Source organism: Uranotaenia lowii, chromosome 3, assembly GCF_029784155.1.
Source record: "Uranotaenia lowii strain MFRU-FL chromosome 3, ASM2978415v1, whole genome shotgun sequence".
Classification (NCBI taxonomy): Eukaryota; Metazoa; Arthropoda; class Insecta; order Diptera; family Culicidae; genus Uranotaenia; species Uranotaenia lowii.
Genome location: NC_073693.1, coordinates 112435738 through 112455745, shown reverse-complemented (window position 1 = coordinate 112455745; position 20008 = coordinate 112435738). Strand labels below are relative to the sequence as shown.

Below are 20008 nucleotides of genomic sequence, written 5' to 3'. Positions count from 1 at the left end.
CCTTTAGATTTTTTTTCTACCAGCTTTTGTTTTCAAAAAAAAACTTTAAAAAAAGGTAAAAATCATTTGAAAAATTCCTGCACTTTTTTGACACAACTGTTATACATAACACAAAACCTCTATTTAAATCTTTATTATTAGTTTTGTTACATCATTTTTCGGTCATTGTATCTCTATAATTAAAATAATTCTACTAACTCGGGAAAAGATGCTAGCGAGCGCTAATTGAAACCGCTTAATGTTGCGTAAAAGTGATCTATCTCCTAAAAGCGTTTTATCGCCTACCAAAAATTAAAAAAAAAGATATACAAAACACCAATTTTGTATTTATTTTTAAACATTATATTCATGAGAAAAATGATACTACAAACTGGAACGAATGGGGCCAGTTTTCGGATTAGCTTTGTAAAGTTTCAGTCCAACTCATCTTCGTCAGTCTACGATTTCATTTAGAAAAGACAAATGAGCCTACTTGGTTGAATGATTCAACTGAATTAAAGCAATCGAAAGATTCCTTTTAATTCAACCACGGTAAATGAAAAGTTCATATACCAGTATTTCGATAGCAACTTACTACCTTCTTCAGTGAGCGTTTTCGATTGATAGAATTAAAAGGAATCTTTCGATTGCTTTGATTCAGTTCAACAAAAAATAAACTGTAGAATCAATATTATATTTTTGGATATTTTTCCCGCTGAAAATGGAGCAGCGAGACACCTAAGCCTTGAAAAAAACACAAATCTTACAAAAACAACCGTTAGACGATAACCTTGAGAAAGACCTACAAAAATGGTCGAAACGTAGGACATTTAAAAAAAAGCTTGTTTTCTAGGAATCCCAAGAACGAGAAAAAGAACGAGAAATTAACCTTAAATAGAATATTAAAACATCACTAACATTGATCGAACATCGATCGACATTTCAGTAAAAATTGAGTACGAATATATTCTGGAACCGAATAACAAAAATCAAAAACTTGGTCGAAACTAAGTTTTGAATCTGAATTATGATGAAATTGTGATTTAATCGCCTCATAGATCAATTTAGAATTCTTCAGTTAGCAGTAGCTCATGAAAAATTCTGCGATAAGATCCGTTAACTCAAAATTAGTGCACTTATTAGCGATTAGGGGATAAGCTGTTTTGTGCCACAGGAATCAGTTTTGGTTTTCCTTGTAGATTAGATGCTTAATCAGTTGACAAAGATTTATTTCACTCAATTCTGATTCATTTTTTAACTTCAACGCAAAATATAATAATCAATTTCAAACTGTTCAATGTCAGATCGCCAAAACTAGAGGTGTTAGACAAAATCTGACAAAAGATTCGTGTCTAAGACACCAAAACTCTACATATCAGTCATTAAAACATAGGCCTCAAAATTTCGGGATGAATAAACCTACTTGGTTTAAAATCCCTGAGAAAAAAGGAAAAAAAAAAAACCTCAAAAATGTTGCTCCATTGAGTTATCAATTAAATTAAAAAAAAAAAAAATATTGGTAACCATAAAAATTTGAGTATAAAAAATACAATCTCTGACTATGGTCACTGTCATTCAATTCAATAAACACAATTTTCAAGCCTGTGTTTTGAATAACTTCTCCCAAGTTCAAAATGGATATTTATGTAACTTCCTAATCGTGAATTAATTTTCAATCAGGGTTATTTTCTGACCTGTTTTGAAATTTCTTTTAAAATAATATAATGTTTTTAATTTATTATTGAAAAAATCTGGTATTATTATTCTATTTCTGTGCTTTGATTCTTATACCCGATGATTTAAATTGTGGTTTTGATTTGGTATTCGAAATTTTCATTCTTATTCGTTTCCTGGTGTTTAAGAAACATTGATTTGAATTTTGAAAAGTAGACTGCTAAAGATTTACTTTCAAACAAATCTCTAATTGAAAAGAAGTATAATGCAATGATTCAAATCGTTGATTCTGGATAGTTTTGAATTAAATCAATTAATCTCATATTTTTTTCGAGTTTGTGTGTTACTGAAAGAATGACCTTAATAGGTTAAATTCCTATAAACAAGGAAAAAAGGTCTTACTGAAACATGGTCTTAGGTATCTATTTCCTTATTTATCATGCATTTTGGGTTAGTTGTTATTTCTAGCAAAATTTGAGCTTCGAACCACAATTTCCCCCCCTCCCCCAATAACGGGTCCATCATACGCAATGTGGTACAAAGAATGTGAAGAACAAACACGCACACTATTACAGAACTCGTTATTCGAAAAGTAAAAAGATAAACAAAGCCTACGTCACTTGGTACATGTTTATGTATCTAGGCGAGAATTGTAAATAGCAGTTGGCAATAATTTTTTTCCTCTATAGTTTTCGCTGTTGGTTGTTTGTTTGAAAATGCAACTGACGTCACGAATTGTCATGGTTACAATGTTTACAAAAAAAAATCTTTTACTAACACTTAGCACGGGATTTCCATCGCCACCTGAGATATGTATACAGGTTGCATCGCACGGGATTTCAGATATTTGATAACCTGTAAAGGGTAGCTTAGCTAAGCTTAAGTTTGTATGGTATATTGAGACCTTTGTTCTAGAAAAAAAATAAATCAATGCCCTTTTTGACTTGCAGGGAATCAAAGAACCGTTATCCTCCGAGTTTGCGATAAAAACACGATCAAAACGCGAGAGAGATTTTCTACCACGAGTACACACTGCACTCATAATTATTTATCAATAACAAGTTTGCAATCTATTTGTTTTGCGTTCCGATTCAAAATTACCGGTAACTGTTATGTTATGGATAAGTTTTGCTACCTAACTAGTTTCTAACTAATGGAAAGAAGCCACTGTTTTGTATTCAGATTTATATTTCTTAAAAAAAATAATGATTCGTTTAGTTCAGCTCCGATTTTTTCTTGCGACCTGTTGAGTGAAAGGATTTAACTTGAATGTGACGATAACTTGCGTGAATACCGGTAGATATATCTATCTATATATATATATATATATATATATATATATATATATATATATATATATATATATATATATATATATATATATATATATATATATATATATATATATATATATATATATATATATATATATATATATATATATATATATATATATATATATATATATATATATATATATATATATATATATATATATATATATATATATATATATATATATATATATATATATATATATATATATATATATATATATATATATATATATATATATATATATATATATATATATATATATATATATATATATATATATATATATATATTAACTTGATTTTTTTCTGGTGAAATGTTTTACTTAAAGGGGCTAGATAAGTGTGCAGAGTAAGTTGGCATCCTTTTCGTGAAAAATATTTTCACTATCGTTTCTCCATTTGCTACCAGTGTACTAGCACCAGTTTGTATAAGTGATGTATAAGTATTAGGAAACTAATTCTCATCGCCTTCAAGTTAACCCTTTCATTAAACAAAACGCAAGCTACAATCGGAGTTAAACTTATTTCTACGGGTACGAGCGAACTCTTAACACTAATTCTCGGCACCTTCAAGTCAAACCCTTTCACCAGACTTGTCGGAAGTTAAAATCTGAGAGCAGATTCCTTATACTACAACGCAAGTTAAAATCGGAGCTCAGCTAATTTCTACCGGCATTCACACTAGAAGCTTGTACTAGAAAACTCTCAACACTTATTCTCGTAACTTTCAATTCATATGAAAGATATAGATTTCATTGTATAGGTTGAGGTAGTACCACCTCTATCCCGGTACTACTTCTCCTAAATAATGAAATGTTGCGGGGAAAAGTATGGTGTACGTTAATAAGTTTTCTTCGCAAAAATGCTCTTTCGCTCTTTTCAACATCTGTAAAATTTTCTCCTCACTTCTCTATCCATCTTTATCAATTTTCAGTTCTGATATTCTTTCTTCAAGAATATACATTTCAGCGATATGCCGAACAATAAATTAACAAAAATGATTCAGAAATCTGGTTTTGAAAATTCGGACCCTGGACCCTTATCATTGATTGAAATTCTAATCCTAGATCATAATCCCAATTTTAATGTTCTTGTTCCTCGAACATGTTTTTAAGACTGTGATCTTGATTCTGGATCCGTATTTTAACCCCGATATTGAACACTGGTCTTTATTTTAGATTATGGTCCTGAATTCTTTAATCGTTGTTGAATTTTATCGACATTTTTTGGCTAGTTTAATATGTTAAAAAATGTTTCTAACCAAGTCTACCAGCACAGCTGGTTAAAATATTTTTATTAATTTTGTCGAACTCGTCGAACTCTTTCAGATGGAAGGTATCTCATAGAAGCCGATGGTGGCTGCTGAACCTGGGAGTAAGGCGGCGGAGCGAAGCACAGAAGAAAGAAGACACTAATCTCGGCTCACAGAATATTTATTTTTTCTCCATTTTATATTTACTACATAACTATTTACACTTTTCACTTCATTCGTTTTTCTGTTTTTACACTCCATCACACACCACCTGCTTACTCAAGGATACTCAGTTTTTCGTTAAACCTATCAAAATGAAACGTAATTAGTTATAATATTATACCTAGTTGAACATACTATATTTATACTTTTATACCTAAAATTAATCCTACAAATGTAGTTGAATCTATCATATTTACAGGTGAATCAACTATAGATGCCATTATAGTTGAATCAATTATTGATGATTCGAAAGGTCAATCAGCAGTTTGTAGCTGAATCTATTATATTTATAGTTGAATGCCTAAAATAAAACATACAATTGCATTCGAAACTGTCATATCTATAGTTGAATCGATTATACTGTTATATTTGAATATGACATATTTATAGTTGATTACGTAAGGTCAATCATTAGTTTGTAGTTCAACCTATTATATCTATAGTTGCGACGCAACTAGCATGTTTACCATTGTGGAATCGATGAAGAATAGTTGAAAATGAAAATCCAGCCGGACTCATTCCTTAAAACCTTCTACAACTGATTTCATTTCAATTCCCCCGGTTTTCACCACGGAAAGTTCATCATGGCGGGGAAATCGGAATAAAAATATATCTATAAGGTTTCAACGAACAAGTCCAATTGGAATTTCATCTTTCAACCACTATCCGTAGATTCCACCGTGTTGCAAAACCTAGTTTCGTTGATTTGTTGAGTTATTGATGAAATAAGATTTTTCACGTTCATTTTCATGAGAAGTGTAAATGGGCTTTAAGTAAAAACAAAAACTTGAAATTTTGAGTTCTTATTTTGAAAAATCTCGAAACGAATTATAAAAGGATTTATTTTGAATTATTTTGTTTATTCCGCCTATTTATATATAAGAAATAGATAAGTTTTTTTTTCAAATATTTTTACATATTGAATACGTATCTTAAGACGGAGTCGGTCATAATCGGAATAAGATTTAGACACCAGTATGTTCAAATTGAGACGGCGGAGTTTATCTGATGACAGAATGGCTAGATTATTTTGTAAGATGTGTTATGATTAGAATGTCTTTTGAAGTAACATCTGCCGTGATACAAAATCCTTTCGAGTATTCAATTCCTACCTCTAAGACAGAGCTTTAAAAAAATCTAAAAAAAAAAAAATACGATATGGTTTTTGCATATGAATTTTGGTTTTGATGAGCTTTACCAATTACTAAGTAATGTTAACCTGATTCCTTGACTTGTTTATTATTGTTTTGGCCTAGATTTAACTTCAGAAGGTTCACATAATTATTCACCTTTTCAATTCAAACGTTGCTCGGCTTACAATAGTGATCCAAGACACGAATACCACAAAGATGGTAAAGTGTCTCATATAAAAAAAAATCACACAAAATACAATAATGATCCATCATTACTTGTGATATCGAGTATCAGGCTTCAATAAGACATTCAAAAGCCTAAAGAAAAACAACACTCCAACGCTCATTAATTTTTCATTTGGTTTTCTCCCATAACAGATTTGCCCCTGCGTGACGTCGTCCGACTGAATGAAGTGCACCCCCGAAAAATGAATTGACTCAATTAATCGCTCCGGATAACAGACACACAAAAAAACACTAGAGAAAATCGCTGGTAGAAAGAGAAATTAGCTGAAATTATAAATGCCTGCGTGAAATTGATTGGTGCCTGGCAGCAGCGATTCGAAAACGCGGCTTATGAAACACTCAAAAATTCACACACAAACCCATACCCAAACCCACATCTGCATTGAATTGGAGGTGGAGAAGATCGAATTCGGTCGTCTTATTTTCCGGAGATTGTGGGGTAATCGATCCGGAAAGTTTTCGATCCGCGCTCTCGGAGATGCCACTTGTTGAAAAGTGCCCTTTAATTGCAAGGTTTTTGGTGGTGATTTTTTTTTTCCTTCCCCGTTCCGCTTTGTTATTTATTCCTACTACATATATGTGTATCTTTAATCGTTCCTTTAGATTATATTTTTGGTAAGATTTCCCATGTTCGTTAGCATCGGTTATGCAACTTGGTTAACGAGCTGGAAAAAAGTATGCATGTTTGTCTGCACGTGACTGGAATGAGCTGATAAACTACTGAATGAATGTTTGAATGACTGATTTGTGAACCTGGACGAAACTCAGGATTCACGCAGAAATATTTATGATTCCTATCCAAACTAATCACCTTAAAACCTGAAATACTGAGAAAGTTTTCTATGAAAAACTTAAAGCTCAGAATAGGAAACAAGGAAGAGAATCAATCATCCTTTGGATGACATAAAGGATTTCAACCCATCTGTCTATATAATAACTAACAATCTTTGCCAGAAAAAAAGTCACCAACCATAATCTTGTAGATCTTCCTACTCTTAACTTATACTTATAGGCCAGTATGTTAGGATTACGATACAAATAACTGAAGCTCTGACAGATTTCCCCCATGGAACAGTTCTAAGTTCAACTTAATAAAGCAGCTCAGAGTAAGCGTATGAAAAGGAATGAATAAATATACGCACTACTGGATGTGCAAATAAACTATATCTATGGCGATTTTTTTTATCATCCGAAATGTCTCGAGTGTGGAGTTTAGATGAAAATTAGCTTTGATATTTATTTGATTTAGTTTAGGTTTTTGGTTGTCTACTATTTTGTTAACCCTTCGTTTTGAAAGTAACAAACTAACAACAAATAATTGAAACTGTAAAACTATTGACAAAAAATACATATTTTAAAATACTACACTGAAAAAAATGCATTTAAAAAAAACAGTTTCCAAAAACACGCCATCTCAGAACTTGATGAAATCTTTTCTTAAGGCGGGTTTACCAATGTGTGTAAGTCGTCCATACATTGCAACTTGTGCATATTTAAGGGAAAAAAGTTAGGATATTCACTTACTTTTACCATCAATTATTTCAAACGAAGCTCTTATTTCTTCGAAATCAGCAGTATTTTAATTGAAGGTCGGAAATCTACACTGAAAAAATAATTACCTACATGGCAGAAAAAATCATGGAAAAGTCACTCTTGCCACTAATGTTTACCTATGATTTTTGCCCATCAATGCACGAATCTATGTACCTATATATATATAATGGATTTCTGTCTGTGTCTCTATCTATTTCCCATAGAATCGGAAACTACTGAACCGATTTGCGTGCAACTTGGCAAGTGGGGGTATTGAAGGCAGGAGGAGGTTCCAATTATGGTTTGAGACCCCTCCCTCACTCATGAAGGAGAAAGGGGCCTCCAAAACAAAAGACAAATGTTTGTATAACTCGAGAAACAATCAAGCAAATGGTATCAAATTTGGCATGTAGTGGTATTTTGGTACAAGGAATGTTTAAACGAATATTAGGTACCACTCCCTCCTTTCAGTGGGGAGATAGGAAGGAGGAGGGGGCCTATCTTACATTTTTTTTACATAGCTCAAGAACTAATCAAGATATTCAAATTTGGCATGAGTAGTTACTGGAACACAAGAAATGTTTCCACGGTTATTTTGACCCCTCTCCTTTTCATTGGAGATTTAGGCAGGGATAGGGGGGTGTTCTATACATTTTTATTGCATAACTTGAGAAATATTCGAGCAAACGGAACCAAATTTGGCTTGGAGGAATATTTGGGTACGAGAAACGGTTCTATGAATGTTTGATACCCTTCTCTTCTTTTTGTGGAATGATAGAAAGGGGGAGTGGGCCCCTTTACATTTTCTAGCATAATTGGAAAACTTATAAAGCATATGGTTCTAAATTTGGCATGGTATTTTGAGTACCCTCTGTTCTTTCTGTGAGGAAATTCAAGGTGGGAGGGTGCACTCATACAATTTTTTACACCACTCGAGAACTTATCCAGCAAAAGGAATTTCACTTGGTAGGGTATTTGAATAGTCAAGTACGAGGAATGTTTCTATGAATATTTGGTACTACTGCCTCCTTCCAGTGGGGTAGGAAGGAGAGAGGAGAAGATAATCAAATTTGATATGAGAGTTTTTAATTACGAAAAAATGGGATCCCTCCTTCCTCCCAGCTTTTGCGGATGGGGGGGAAGAGGGGCTTCATACTAGTTTTTTGGCATAATCCGAGCACTTATGATATCTACAAAAAAAAACACAATTGAAATAATTTCTTAGAATTTCATTTGTTTTTGGAAGGTGTTGCAACTCAAACCGGGTGAGCTAGTAAAAAATAAATTCAAAAAATTATGTTTGTAACCAGAGATGTACCGAATATTCGGCACCGAATATGTATGTATGTATGTATGTAGATAATCCACCATGGGTGCACGGATTCACCGCAGTTTCGCCAACGTATGCGCTACATTGCATTCTGTAGATTATAAGTTCAGCCAATCTTCAATGCAAATTAGCACATACCCGACACCATGGCTTCGTGTGAACTGTCATTTAATGAATGAATTTCGTGTATGTGTACGTCTTATTTGTAGAACGAGCAAACAGTTTCGCAACCGTATAAAATTCATAACATTCTCAATGTTAAGAATCTTCGACAGGTATTCCGCATGCGTGTAGATACCTGCCCAGCTGGCAACTGATTGAACGTTCTTATATAATATAATCAATAAATGAAATAGTTATACAACAAAATAATCTCACCTTTATACCAAACTTACCTCAAGACACACTAATCTCACCTTTATACCAAACTTACCTCAAGACACACTAAGCTTACCTTTCGCTGTAACCTACCTTAATCAGTATCATGATTTATATGAATTATTTAAGTAGCTTTAAACTCTATGCCCGGCACCATGGGTTCGTGTGATCTGTTATGAAGTGAATGTATAATGTTTGAATGTAAGAATTTATATTTGGGCGAATAATTCAAGCAGATACACAAGCAATCCAAAATGTATAACATGTTCAATTTACTACAGGTGTTCCGGCATCCCGAATATTCGGCACCGAATATCGTCGAAAAATCGCTAAGCCGAATATTTGGCTCACCGAATAGTTGAGCTGAGTATTTGGCCGAATATCTACTACAGACTTGTAAATTTTTCAAATAATTTTTGGTAATTTATAAAATATCCAAACGTAATATTGAAAAAGCTACACAATCATTGAAAACTAAAATGGTTTCGGCAAAACATCTAAGGTGTATCCGCGTATATTTCACTGAAGATCGTACAGGAGAATCTCTTTGTACTTTGATTATAGTTTATTCCAGATTCTCTGGATATATTCAGGCTTGCCCATAAATCCAGTAAAGAATCCAGATAAGTCAAATCTGGACGGGATGCCCAGATATTGTTTACAACTTCCCGAGGTTTGCTCGGGTTGATTCAGATTATTTGCTTAACCCTTCATTTCATGATTTTTTATTTTTTCTCGAAAAAATTCTCAATAGTGCGCAATGATGAATACATGAAGGGAAAAATAATAAAAAAATATTATTTTCACATATTTCGGTTATTTAGCAAAAATATTAATTGTTGCAAATTTGCAACAACATGAAACGGTTACACCTTTTTGTTCTTCACACTAGACAACTGGAATTGAATGCTTATTCCTAATTTCTTTTGCACTAATCATAGTTTGCGCACAGGAACTTCGCAAATCTAGGTTTCCGGACACCGAGAAAGTTGAGAATTTAGCTGGGAGTATTTATGTATGTTGGTTATCCACCATGGGTGCACGGATTCACCGCAGTTTCTGCCTAAGTATGTGCTCACATGCATTCTTGGACCGACCCCATGGTTTCGTATGAACTGTTATGAAGTGAAATATTGTGTTGATGTAGTTATATTTTGAACGTGTTTCCTCTTATAATTAGTTATAAGAGGAAACACGTCTTACCTGTCGGCCACTTATGGGATTCGAACCCCAAAAGTTTTCTCGCCGATACCGGGAATCGAACCCAGCCTGGCACATCGGAACCATACTCGCCCCAACTTATCCACTAGACTACAAAGGCTCTCGAGAAATTAGCTAGGAGTAGTTATGCGATAATATACCACCTACTGAGGAACTTATTCCTTACGTTTGCTTGAAGATGATAAATGGAAAGCTTCTTACCTATACAACTTTCCTGAACATAACCTTGAACAAATCAAAACAAATCAATTCCGAAATCGTATTTAAATTGGTTCTGATAAAGATTCTAAATCTTAAATCATACCATTACTATATGTTAGTTTTAATAAAGAAACTTGAGTATTGAAGAGCAAAGTCTCAATTTAGTTTTGAAGGAATGATCCAATTACAAATTACATTAAACTATTAAATATCATTTGTTGGCAAAATCAAAGGAACAATAAAGATTTCTCCGGAATGAGCGTTAGAAAATGGAACATAATTCTAAAATTAGAATTCAAACATGAAATCAGTTTAAGAACAAAAAAGAAATAAAAATAAAACTTAATTCAATAACAAAAAGTTTCAAATTAGAATCCACTTCCAGAGCTTCCAGGAAAAGGTTGAATAGTATAAATAAAGAGCATTTTTCGTCGATTGATTATAAGAAACGGCTCATACTTTAGTAAAAAATAATGAGCATTGTAATTTTCAATCAAATGATTCATTCATCTCTTAGAAAAAAAAGCAAAACGATACTTCAAACCTCGGTTATCGAATGTTGGCAGATAGTACTGAATTTTCAAGTGGAAAAATAAAAAATGTATTTATTCGTTGTTTGTTTCTAGATTTTTAAACTCTCTGGATAAAGGCCCGTACTTGAATTTGAATCACGTTCAATATTGTAGAACTTTTGAAAATTGGTGTATGCTTATTTGCAAGTTATGAAGGCATCTGAAATTTTTTTTTAATTCAAAACTTGTATTTGTTATAACAACGGACCGTGGAAAAAATCAAAATAATGTGTTTTACATACGCTGAATTACAAATCCTTAATAAGTCAATTATTCGGATCCGTCCTAGTTTAAAATGTGATATATTTTGAACTATTAATAATATTTTTCTAGTTTTAATAACGATTTAGAGCAAAACTTTTATTTTTTTCACCTCGGGGGCCACCTTTATCCAGGGGGGGGGGGGGGGCGGTGCACTTTCCCCCATACCCCTCCCCCTCTCTCAATACGGCCTTAACATGATAATTAATCATTAATAACGAAAACACTTTCATCAGGAAACAAATACACTCTTTAAACGCTGCAAGTTTCGAAAACACACTATGGAACTCATATAACTAGCAAGGGTACTACCGTTGCATGATGTTGCAAATTTGCAACAATTATTGAAAACCCATTATATAAAAGAAAAAAACCAAAAAAAATCTCAAATTTTGTTTATTATGTGAATTACGCTAGTGGGAATACGAAAATATTTTTTTTGAGTCGAAAAAAAATTTTCAATATGAAATACACTAGGCCAAAAATTTGAAAAATAAGGCTTTTCCCAAATTCCAAATTTTTCAGATTCAAGTTGATTTTTTTTGTACCTTTAAACACTGAAAGTAATTTTTTTTAATTGAACCTGATCTTGAAGTTAGAAATATTATTCCCATTGAAAAAAAAATTGACTTTTGAGCTTAATGTGAAATTTAGAACAGTTTTAATTAAGTGTTGCAAATTTGTAGCTTTATGAAACGAAGGGTTAATCAAATAAAAAACTCAAATTCATCTTTAAAATTAATTAGATTTTGTGTTCCATTTTTTTAAAATTTCAACGTATACATAAATTTTGCCCTTTTAATTTTTATTTTTTCAAAAATCTCTCTGGTTGCCTGACCGTCTGGATACGTGTAGTTGAAAGTATGGTATGCTTAAGGTTAAAGATAATCTACATATCCTTTCAACAACTATTTAAAGATATCTTGCTCAAATTCGACCTTCATCTAATTCAATATCAGAGAAGCAATTTCAAATAGCTTGGTACCTGTTTCGACATGTTTTACACCAGATTTCATAGGAACGCAATCTCTTTGGTGATAAACGCCCTAGAAGCGACTAGTCATCTGATGTCTTTTCAGTTTTTGGTGACATTTTAAAAATCAGAAAGACCTCTATTAAAAAAATATCTTGTAATACATCATCCGATATTACCATCTGGTTGAAAATAATCGACAAAAAACATGAGGGGCATTAATATGGAAGAAATATAAAGCATTAAAATAATCGCTTAAGATTTTTTCATTGAAAACTCTTTAGAATATTTAACCAAATATTTGGCCGAATAGTTGAAAAGGTCAATATTCGGAATTCAGCCGTTCTCCGAATACCACTATTCGGTACATCTCTAACAATATGATTATTCATATTTAGGTACTCTTTTAAAGTTTTCGTAGTAATTCGTAACTTTAGAAAAGTGGTCCTTAACCTAAAGGGTGGCCTTGCTTTTTAATGAAACTTTAAGAAACAAAATATGGAATTTTCTTTCATCAATGGTTAAAATTTTTGAAATTGTTAGAGTCTGGAAGATAAAATTTATTTGATTTGACCATAAAAAAATTTTTTTTAGGTAGCCTTCAATTTCTTTTTAAAAAACTTATTCTACACTCAAATCAAACAAGTCCAATCCTCCAAACTCTTTTGCAAATTCCAAGATTCTAACCTTTTATGAAAAAAATGAAATTTGCCAGGAAAAAGGCAAGCGATTCAAATTTTTCGGATCAAATTTGGATAATGCAAGCTTGAACCAAATCTATGATTTAAGTTTAAAATTTGGCTCTAGAAAACCTGCAATATAAATAATGTTAAACAGTACACCAAGAAAATACAGAATTTTGTGCAGGTTTTTTAAGCTCATCTTTTAAATTATTTATTTTTAATCTGTTTTGTGAATCAGAATTAAAATGAGTTTTCAAATGATGAATTTGAATCAGAATTTTCAATTTTGAATCTCCATTTAGAAGCTTTAAATGAATAAATTTTGTGTAAGAATTAAGTTTAAGAATTTAATTTGATTATAAAATCATTTTTTTTCCATATTCGGAAAACTATAATTGAAATATTAAAAATACATATAATTTGCGAAAATGATGATTCAAATTTTTGGGCGTGTGATATAGCTCAGATGGCAAGTCAGTTGCTTCCTTAGCCGATGTCCGTGTCCATAAAGATGTTAAATGATATGAAATGCAGAACCAAATTTGCACCAGGATTTCAAAGCAGCTTTTCATTTCTTATTTCTCATGATTATTCGAACTGGAAATCAAGATTCCTAAACTGGGTACAGAATCAAAAATACGAAAATAGAAATACAATTTTGGTTATGGGACAATGGAGTCAGAACCTCCGAAATGGATTTAATTTAATAATTAATATTCAGACCTGATTTTGTATTAACAAGTGAAAAAACTTTGAAAAACTGTAGGTGAATTTTTAATTTGGGATGGGTTTATGAGGTTTTGGCATTAGTTTTTTGTCTAGATTGTTACTCTTGAATATTATCATATTTTGATTATGAATATAAAAAAATAATTTAGAGTAGAATAACTAGGTTGCTTTTTTTAAACCCTCGTGAGGGGTTCCTACGTTCCTACGGCCGTAACCTGAACTCTTCACTACGAAAAAACTGTTGGTAAATTTTTGGTTTGAGAGAAAAAATTGAAAATTAAGATGATATTTCAATCGCGTTTTTCTCGTTTGCATGTTTTTCACATGGGACAATCTTTCTTGGAACGGCAGTATAGAAAATTTAAAAGATATTTTCCATAAAGGTGTCAATTCAATTAACAACTTTACAGAAGATTTTGTATAATTTTGACTTCTCAGACAAAGCTACAGTAGTTAACTTTTTATCAATTTATCTCAATTCTGCGAAAATATGAAAATTTGACACAATTTCGAAAAAAATCGAACCAATTTGAATCTTAGATGTTTAAAAAACATAAGTTGAATCGTGTCACAGTCTTCAACAACTTTGTTAAAATAATTAGAATCCTCAATCTTCAAATATTTTCTTGAATGATGCTAGAAATAGTTGCAATCCCATCTATTCCAATTTCTTAAAATTCTGAATTCTTGAACGAATAGCTCAGCAAGATCTGAATTCATGATTTAATAAAGGATAGTAAGCAGATTCAAAATCAAGTTTCAGTTGTCACGTACGTTAATACTTAAGTTGATTTATCAATTTTCGATTCTATTTATTCAACGATTTTATTTAATACTGATCAAATACAAAATTATTACACGTTTTAAAACTAAATCTTGAGGTGATGAATAAAATCGGACAAAAGACATGAATTCAGGACGCCATAATCGTCTTAAACCATTTATTAAAAAATAGTTTCAAATATTGCACAATTTTGAGAATTTTTTATTGTAATTATAGTTGATCCTTTATTCAGTGACGGTAATTTTTTTGTAGAGTTACATTATATCAAACAAGGAGATTTCTCAGACTTTCATTTCAATTAATAGAAATTGAAGAACATTAAACTAAGAAAACATTCCATTCTTATACCATGTCAATTTCAAAAAGAGCTTCGTGGGCCACCAAGAGACAGCCGCGGGCCATGGTTTGGCCACTCGTGAACTAGACCAATCAAGTTTTTTAAGTTATTGCTTTTTATAGATAAAATGCAAACAATTTCTTTCGTGTTAGAAAGATTTTTTTCATCACAATTAAGACATTTTTTCGTTAGTTAAAACTATCAATGTTTGCATTTCAAAAGAGTAAGTTTTATTCTTGTCAGCACAAACTATGATTAGCTCTCTATTAGGATAAGCAGTTCCCTTAACTGTGGACGAGAATCATGACTGGGACCATATGAAGGATGAATGACATCCAGATGTTAAAATCCTAAGGACCAAATAAATTAAAAAAAAAAAAGACTGGGACCATGTAAGGACGCTTGCAAAACTAATGAAAAAATCTTATCGCATATTTGAAATGAGCGCCCCCAAATTAGTCCACATCAACCCATAAATACTTTTTGCTTCAGAAAAATGTAAGTTTTATTGCTGGTGGCTAACATATTTTTGAGTCTAAAGAGCGTTAACATTACTTTAAAATTTAGTATATAGATCAATATAACCGATGAGCTTATTCAGGTATGCTCTTATATCCTCGAAACACGTGTAGACTTCTGAGATGTGTAAGGGGTCTTTATTTCGAGAATTTACCACTTTGTAGCATTCTTCCATACTTGTCGCGGGATAATGTTCAGCGGCATCTTATCAGATAATCCTCCGGTCGTTTTGTTTACAAATATCCGGTTTCGTTTGGCAGATACACAATTCGCGTGACTGTTTTGCTTGTGTGCCATATTCATAGTTCAGGTCAGTGTAAAGTATACCTTCTTTTGGATTGTTGATTTTCCAAAGAAGTAAGGCACAATTTACAATTATGTTTGCATTATGTGAAGTTATTGAGCCATCACCTTTATGATGTATTGACAATGTCTATAACAGTTTAAAATAGCCGGAATATGTCCAGTAGTTGATGAAATTTCTCTTCCGTTCAATAAGTCTGAATGTTTCAGCCCAATATCTCCTGTGCCGATAACCGATGCAAACTGTTTATGTTGACGCTACAAAGAAATTAACAAACAAACAATCATTCCATCAAGCCGAACACTTACCTGCTTTGCTGAACACAAACAACAAACTGATTCAAAATCATTGCAAAACAAAAACAAAATTTCGGCTTTGAAATGTTTCACTTCGAAGTTTCGAGCAGAAAAGTTTCACAAAATCCAACCAAATCAACTGTGGTTTTACTGCCAGTTGGAAATATTCCTATTAGATTAGTTCACATCGGCTCTCGACACCGGCGAGGACGTGGCGCTCCTGAGAGTTGTTTACCCTTATCAACAAATCACGGAAGATTGCTAGCAAATTCATGTACGTGCTCGGTTTGGCGGTACCAGCAGATTCAACCGAGCGCCATATATTTGTTTTGTGTTGTTCTTTAAGCAACTATTGATTTAAGTGGGCTTTTCAAGTGTCATTTGGACTTGGTTTGTACCTTTTCATTCAGATTGTTTCAATTTGTTGTGAGAGACATTGGAATTCGACCTTTGGAATGTTTGCAGTCTACTCGAATAAGGATTTCATTCGTGCTCGACTCAACTGGCGATGAAGTTTGTATCCTTCCTTTCGAGCATTATCCTGTCACGGTGACAGTTCCGATGAGAGAAATTTTCATCTCTCTCGCGTATCTTAAGTGTTGGTGTTGCACTCTTGTGTGTACACTGCAAGGAGTCTCTTGCCGATTGTGATGTAGGTGAATCCTATTGGAAAATTCGCAAAATATTGTCCTTTCGAGTAGGGCCGTGTTTTGTAGTGTGTCGTATCGTCGGACGGAACGGGACTGTTTTTTCACGGTTCGTGACACGGAAAAGTGAAGTGAAATTGTGGTTCCTTTTTTCCTTTCCTGGGTGGTTTTTTTCTATTCCGGAGGTCGATCAGAAGGTGACCGGGCCAAAGTGTCGAATCAAAGTGCTGGATAGCCGTGTTCTAGGAAGTTTTTCAAGCCCCCTCCTGGTGGGGTCTAAAGCTGGGGCGGGTTTAGTGCTGCCGTTTGGGGCCGATTAGAAGTGTTGGCACCAGAAAAATGTCTACCATTAGTGAACAGGTAAAAAAAAGTCATGTTATGCAGTTTGTGTGGGTTTCGAAAAAGTTTCAAGAGTTTGTTTGGAAAATCTTAATCAGACAAAACAGAAAATGTTGGCACGAAAAGAAATCGATTTCCGACAACAAATTTCTTAGAAAAATATGCCAAAAAGATGTCTGTAGCGTGATAAAGCACAGAAGAATAAAGTCTGATGGAAGTGTTGCATTATAGGGGATGATTCTCGAGGGGGTAGTGCCACTTATGAAATTGGGAAAAATCTACGTCATAAGCTTCTTGACCGAAACAGCTTCCCAATAAAATCACCTATAAAAAAAATCGTGCGATCTTCACATCAAACTGAAGTAAAGTAAAATTGAGCTCGAGGAAGGAAACAATTCCTTTCTTCCTGATCCTGTGTTAATGAACCCGCTCCCAAAACGGGAGCTCTTACACAATCGAAAAGAGTACCAAGTTCCATCCTGATAACAAAATAAAAAGAAATTTCTTCTCAACTTGGAAGTTGAACCCGCTTGTCGAAAGTTCTGAGCCAGAAGAGCGAAGAAAAAAAGGAGCCAAAAAATCAAGACACTGCTGCTATGTGTGCTTGACGCTTCTTTGCATGGCCAACGAAGGAGAGACGACTCAAGGTTTAGGTTTTGGGCTATTTTTTACTGTCTTTTACTGACTCGGCGGTTAGTGAAGAAACAGCACACGAAACATAAAACAAAAGCGAACGGGGGAAAACTTTCAACTAACTCTTTATTGCGATCGGAATGCGGAGCAGAGAATCTAACGGCAGGTTTGTGAGTAAGAAATTGGACTACGAAACGACTGGATGGACTAATGGATGGAAGTGATAGGGAGTTGACCTGTTGTTGTGGCCTACCGGGACGGACGTGGCTTATCAGCGGCAGGCAGTCAGGCAGTGGTGTGTCGAAACTGACTGTTTCATGTCCGTTTCGAGGATTCTTTTGTTTCTTGTTTCTTTCAGCGTCTGTCTGTCAGAAAGAGTGATAATTTTGAAATTAACCCAGTTTGCAGGTTTAATCGATAGTTAATTTATTCAGCTGTAAAAGTTTGTATCTAAAAAAATGGTTTTTTATTCTTGGATTTGACAATACAGGAATATTTGTTGGATTTAAAGACATCAATTGAAAAAAAAACACTCGTTTTATTCGTTTTTTTATTTATTAATTTTATTATTATTTCATCGAACATAAAAGTTTAAATGAATAGTAAAAACACGGTCAAACAATATTGAATAACCTAGACTGACGTATTCGATGAAAAAAGCGACTTGTAGAATCTTCGAACTGGTGTAGGTTCAGCATCCTGGAACATACGGTGCATATCGCTTAGGGTTGTCCCAACGGTGTATGCAAAACACGGTTTTCGACCACGCTAAAACAGTCCGTCTGGCACCGGTGGCGTAAATTGCTGTTTTAGCACAGTTATCGATTTCAAAATTCCCAACAGTTATACGCCTTTGTTTCAAATTCATGCAAATTTGGAACAGGATTTCAAAATATACGACAGACCGATTTAGACGTTTGGGGTTCACGGTGAGAAAATTTCAGCCAATGATGATTATTTTCACACATGTTTGGGTAGCATCGGGTGTAATATTTGTTTCTTCTTGAGAAATTATTTGAACGTTTTTTTCCCGCCAAAACCGGTCAATACGTTACACAAATTGAGAAAACATGTTAACAAAAAACCGTATCAAGTAAAAAAAAATTATGTCACTCTATTCTTGACTTTATATTTTAATAAATAGCCAGTCAGCGTTTCTCGAGTAGGGGGAAGTGTCCCTATATGCGCATATTAGGTAATATGCGCATACAGCCGATTGACGATATGGCTGGAGATTCATCATATCTAATTAGTGCAGTTTGAGGGTAATACGCTTTTAACACATGGCATAAAAAAATTAAATTATTATATAAAGTCGAAAAAATTTAAAAATTCAAACAAGATTTTTGTCAGTTTTGTTATAATATATTGAACTTTAATTATTGTGCATACAGATTCTGTGAACAAAAATTTTAGTGGTTTTTCTTTCTCATTCATCTGAAAATCGGAAATTCAACAAATCGAAGCTTTTGGCAAAGTTGTAAATTATAAGATATTGGAATAAGAGACAGGTTCTGAATGCCCATATCAAGGTAGGTTAAATGCCTATATCAAGAAAAATAGATTAGTCTTATAAATTTTTTACTTTCTATCATTTAAACATGAAATCTACTCTCAAATCACGATCTTACAGCGAAAAAAGAAGAACTTTCTACTGATCCGATAAAAATACAATATGAACAAAATATTACCCTGAAATATGGCCATATGGCATACTTAACTATGTTTCATGCAAAAGAACTAGTGATGTAAAAAATTTCACCAAAAGTTCGGCCTTGACGTATGCTTAACATCCGTTTCTACCATTTTCAATTAAATAATATCAAAATATTGCAAGTGGTAATGAAATATAGCTAAAAACATAAATATGCGCATTTAGCCCGCCAGTTTCGGAAATCGGCTATTTTGACTTCTTTTATTATAAAATTATTTTCACAAAAACTGTAAGAGATTTTAACAGAAAAATTTCACTAACGTATATAAAACAGATGTCCGCTCATGTGCATATAGTTTTCAGGCTCCTATCTTTTAGAGTATAGGAGAAAATGAGTGCTTTCCTTAATATGCGCATATAGCCTTCCTCTCCCCTACAAACGTTATATGAATAAGAAAAAGAAAATAACAGAAGCATCCTAATGAAATTAACGCAAAACAACAATAAACTTTAAAATAATTAAAAAAATTTGAATATCAGTGTATTGACCTATTTTTGTCAAAAGTTGTTAACAATATTTATAATCTACACGAACAATATATCATATTTCACGGTTTTAATGTAATAACCGTGATATATTGTTCGATAACATTGACTAAACTGACATGATTCTTAGAAAAAATCCCTTTCAATTTCTGGCTTAAAAGCCGTCTGCTACATTACAAACTACTGACAATCATGAAAATTTTACTTAAGAATACATAAACGGAG

General features: G+C 33.0%; 1 protein-coding gene across 1 annotated transcript in view; it reads left to right on the top strand.

The window, feature by feature from the left end:
• Window positions 1-6901, top strand: part of LOC129756816 (uncharacterized) — a 49095-nt gene extending 42194 nt beyond the window's left edge. Inside the window, exon 4 of the mRNA XM_055753838.1 lies at window positions 5976-6901. Coding sequence (XP_055609813.1) covers window position 5976 — 1 coding nt within the window. The 3' untranslated portion in view covers window positions 5977-6901. The remainder of the gene's footprint in view (window positions 1-5975) is intronic.
• Window positions 6902-20008: the final 13107 nt, after the last annotated feature.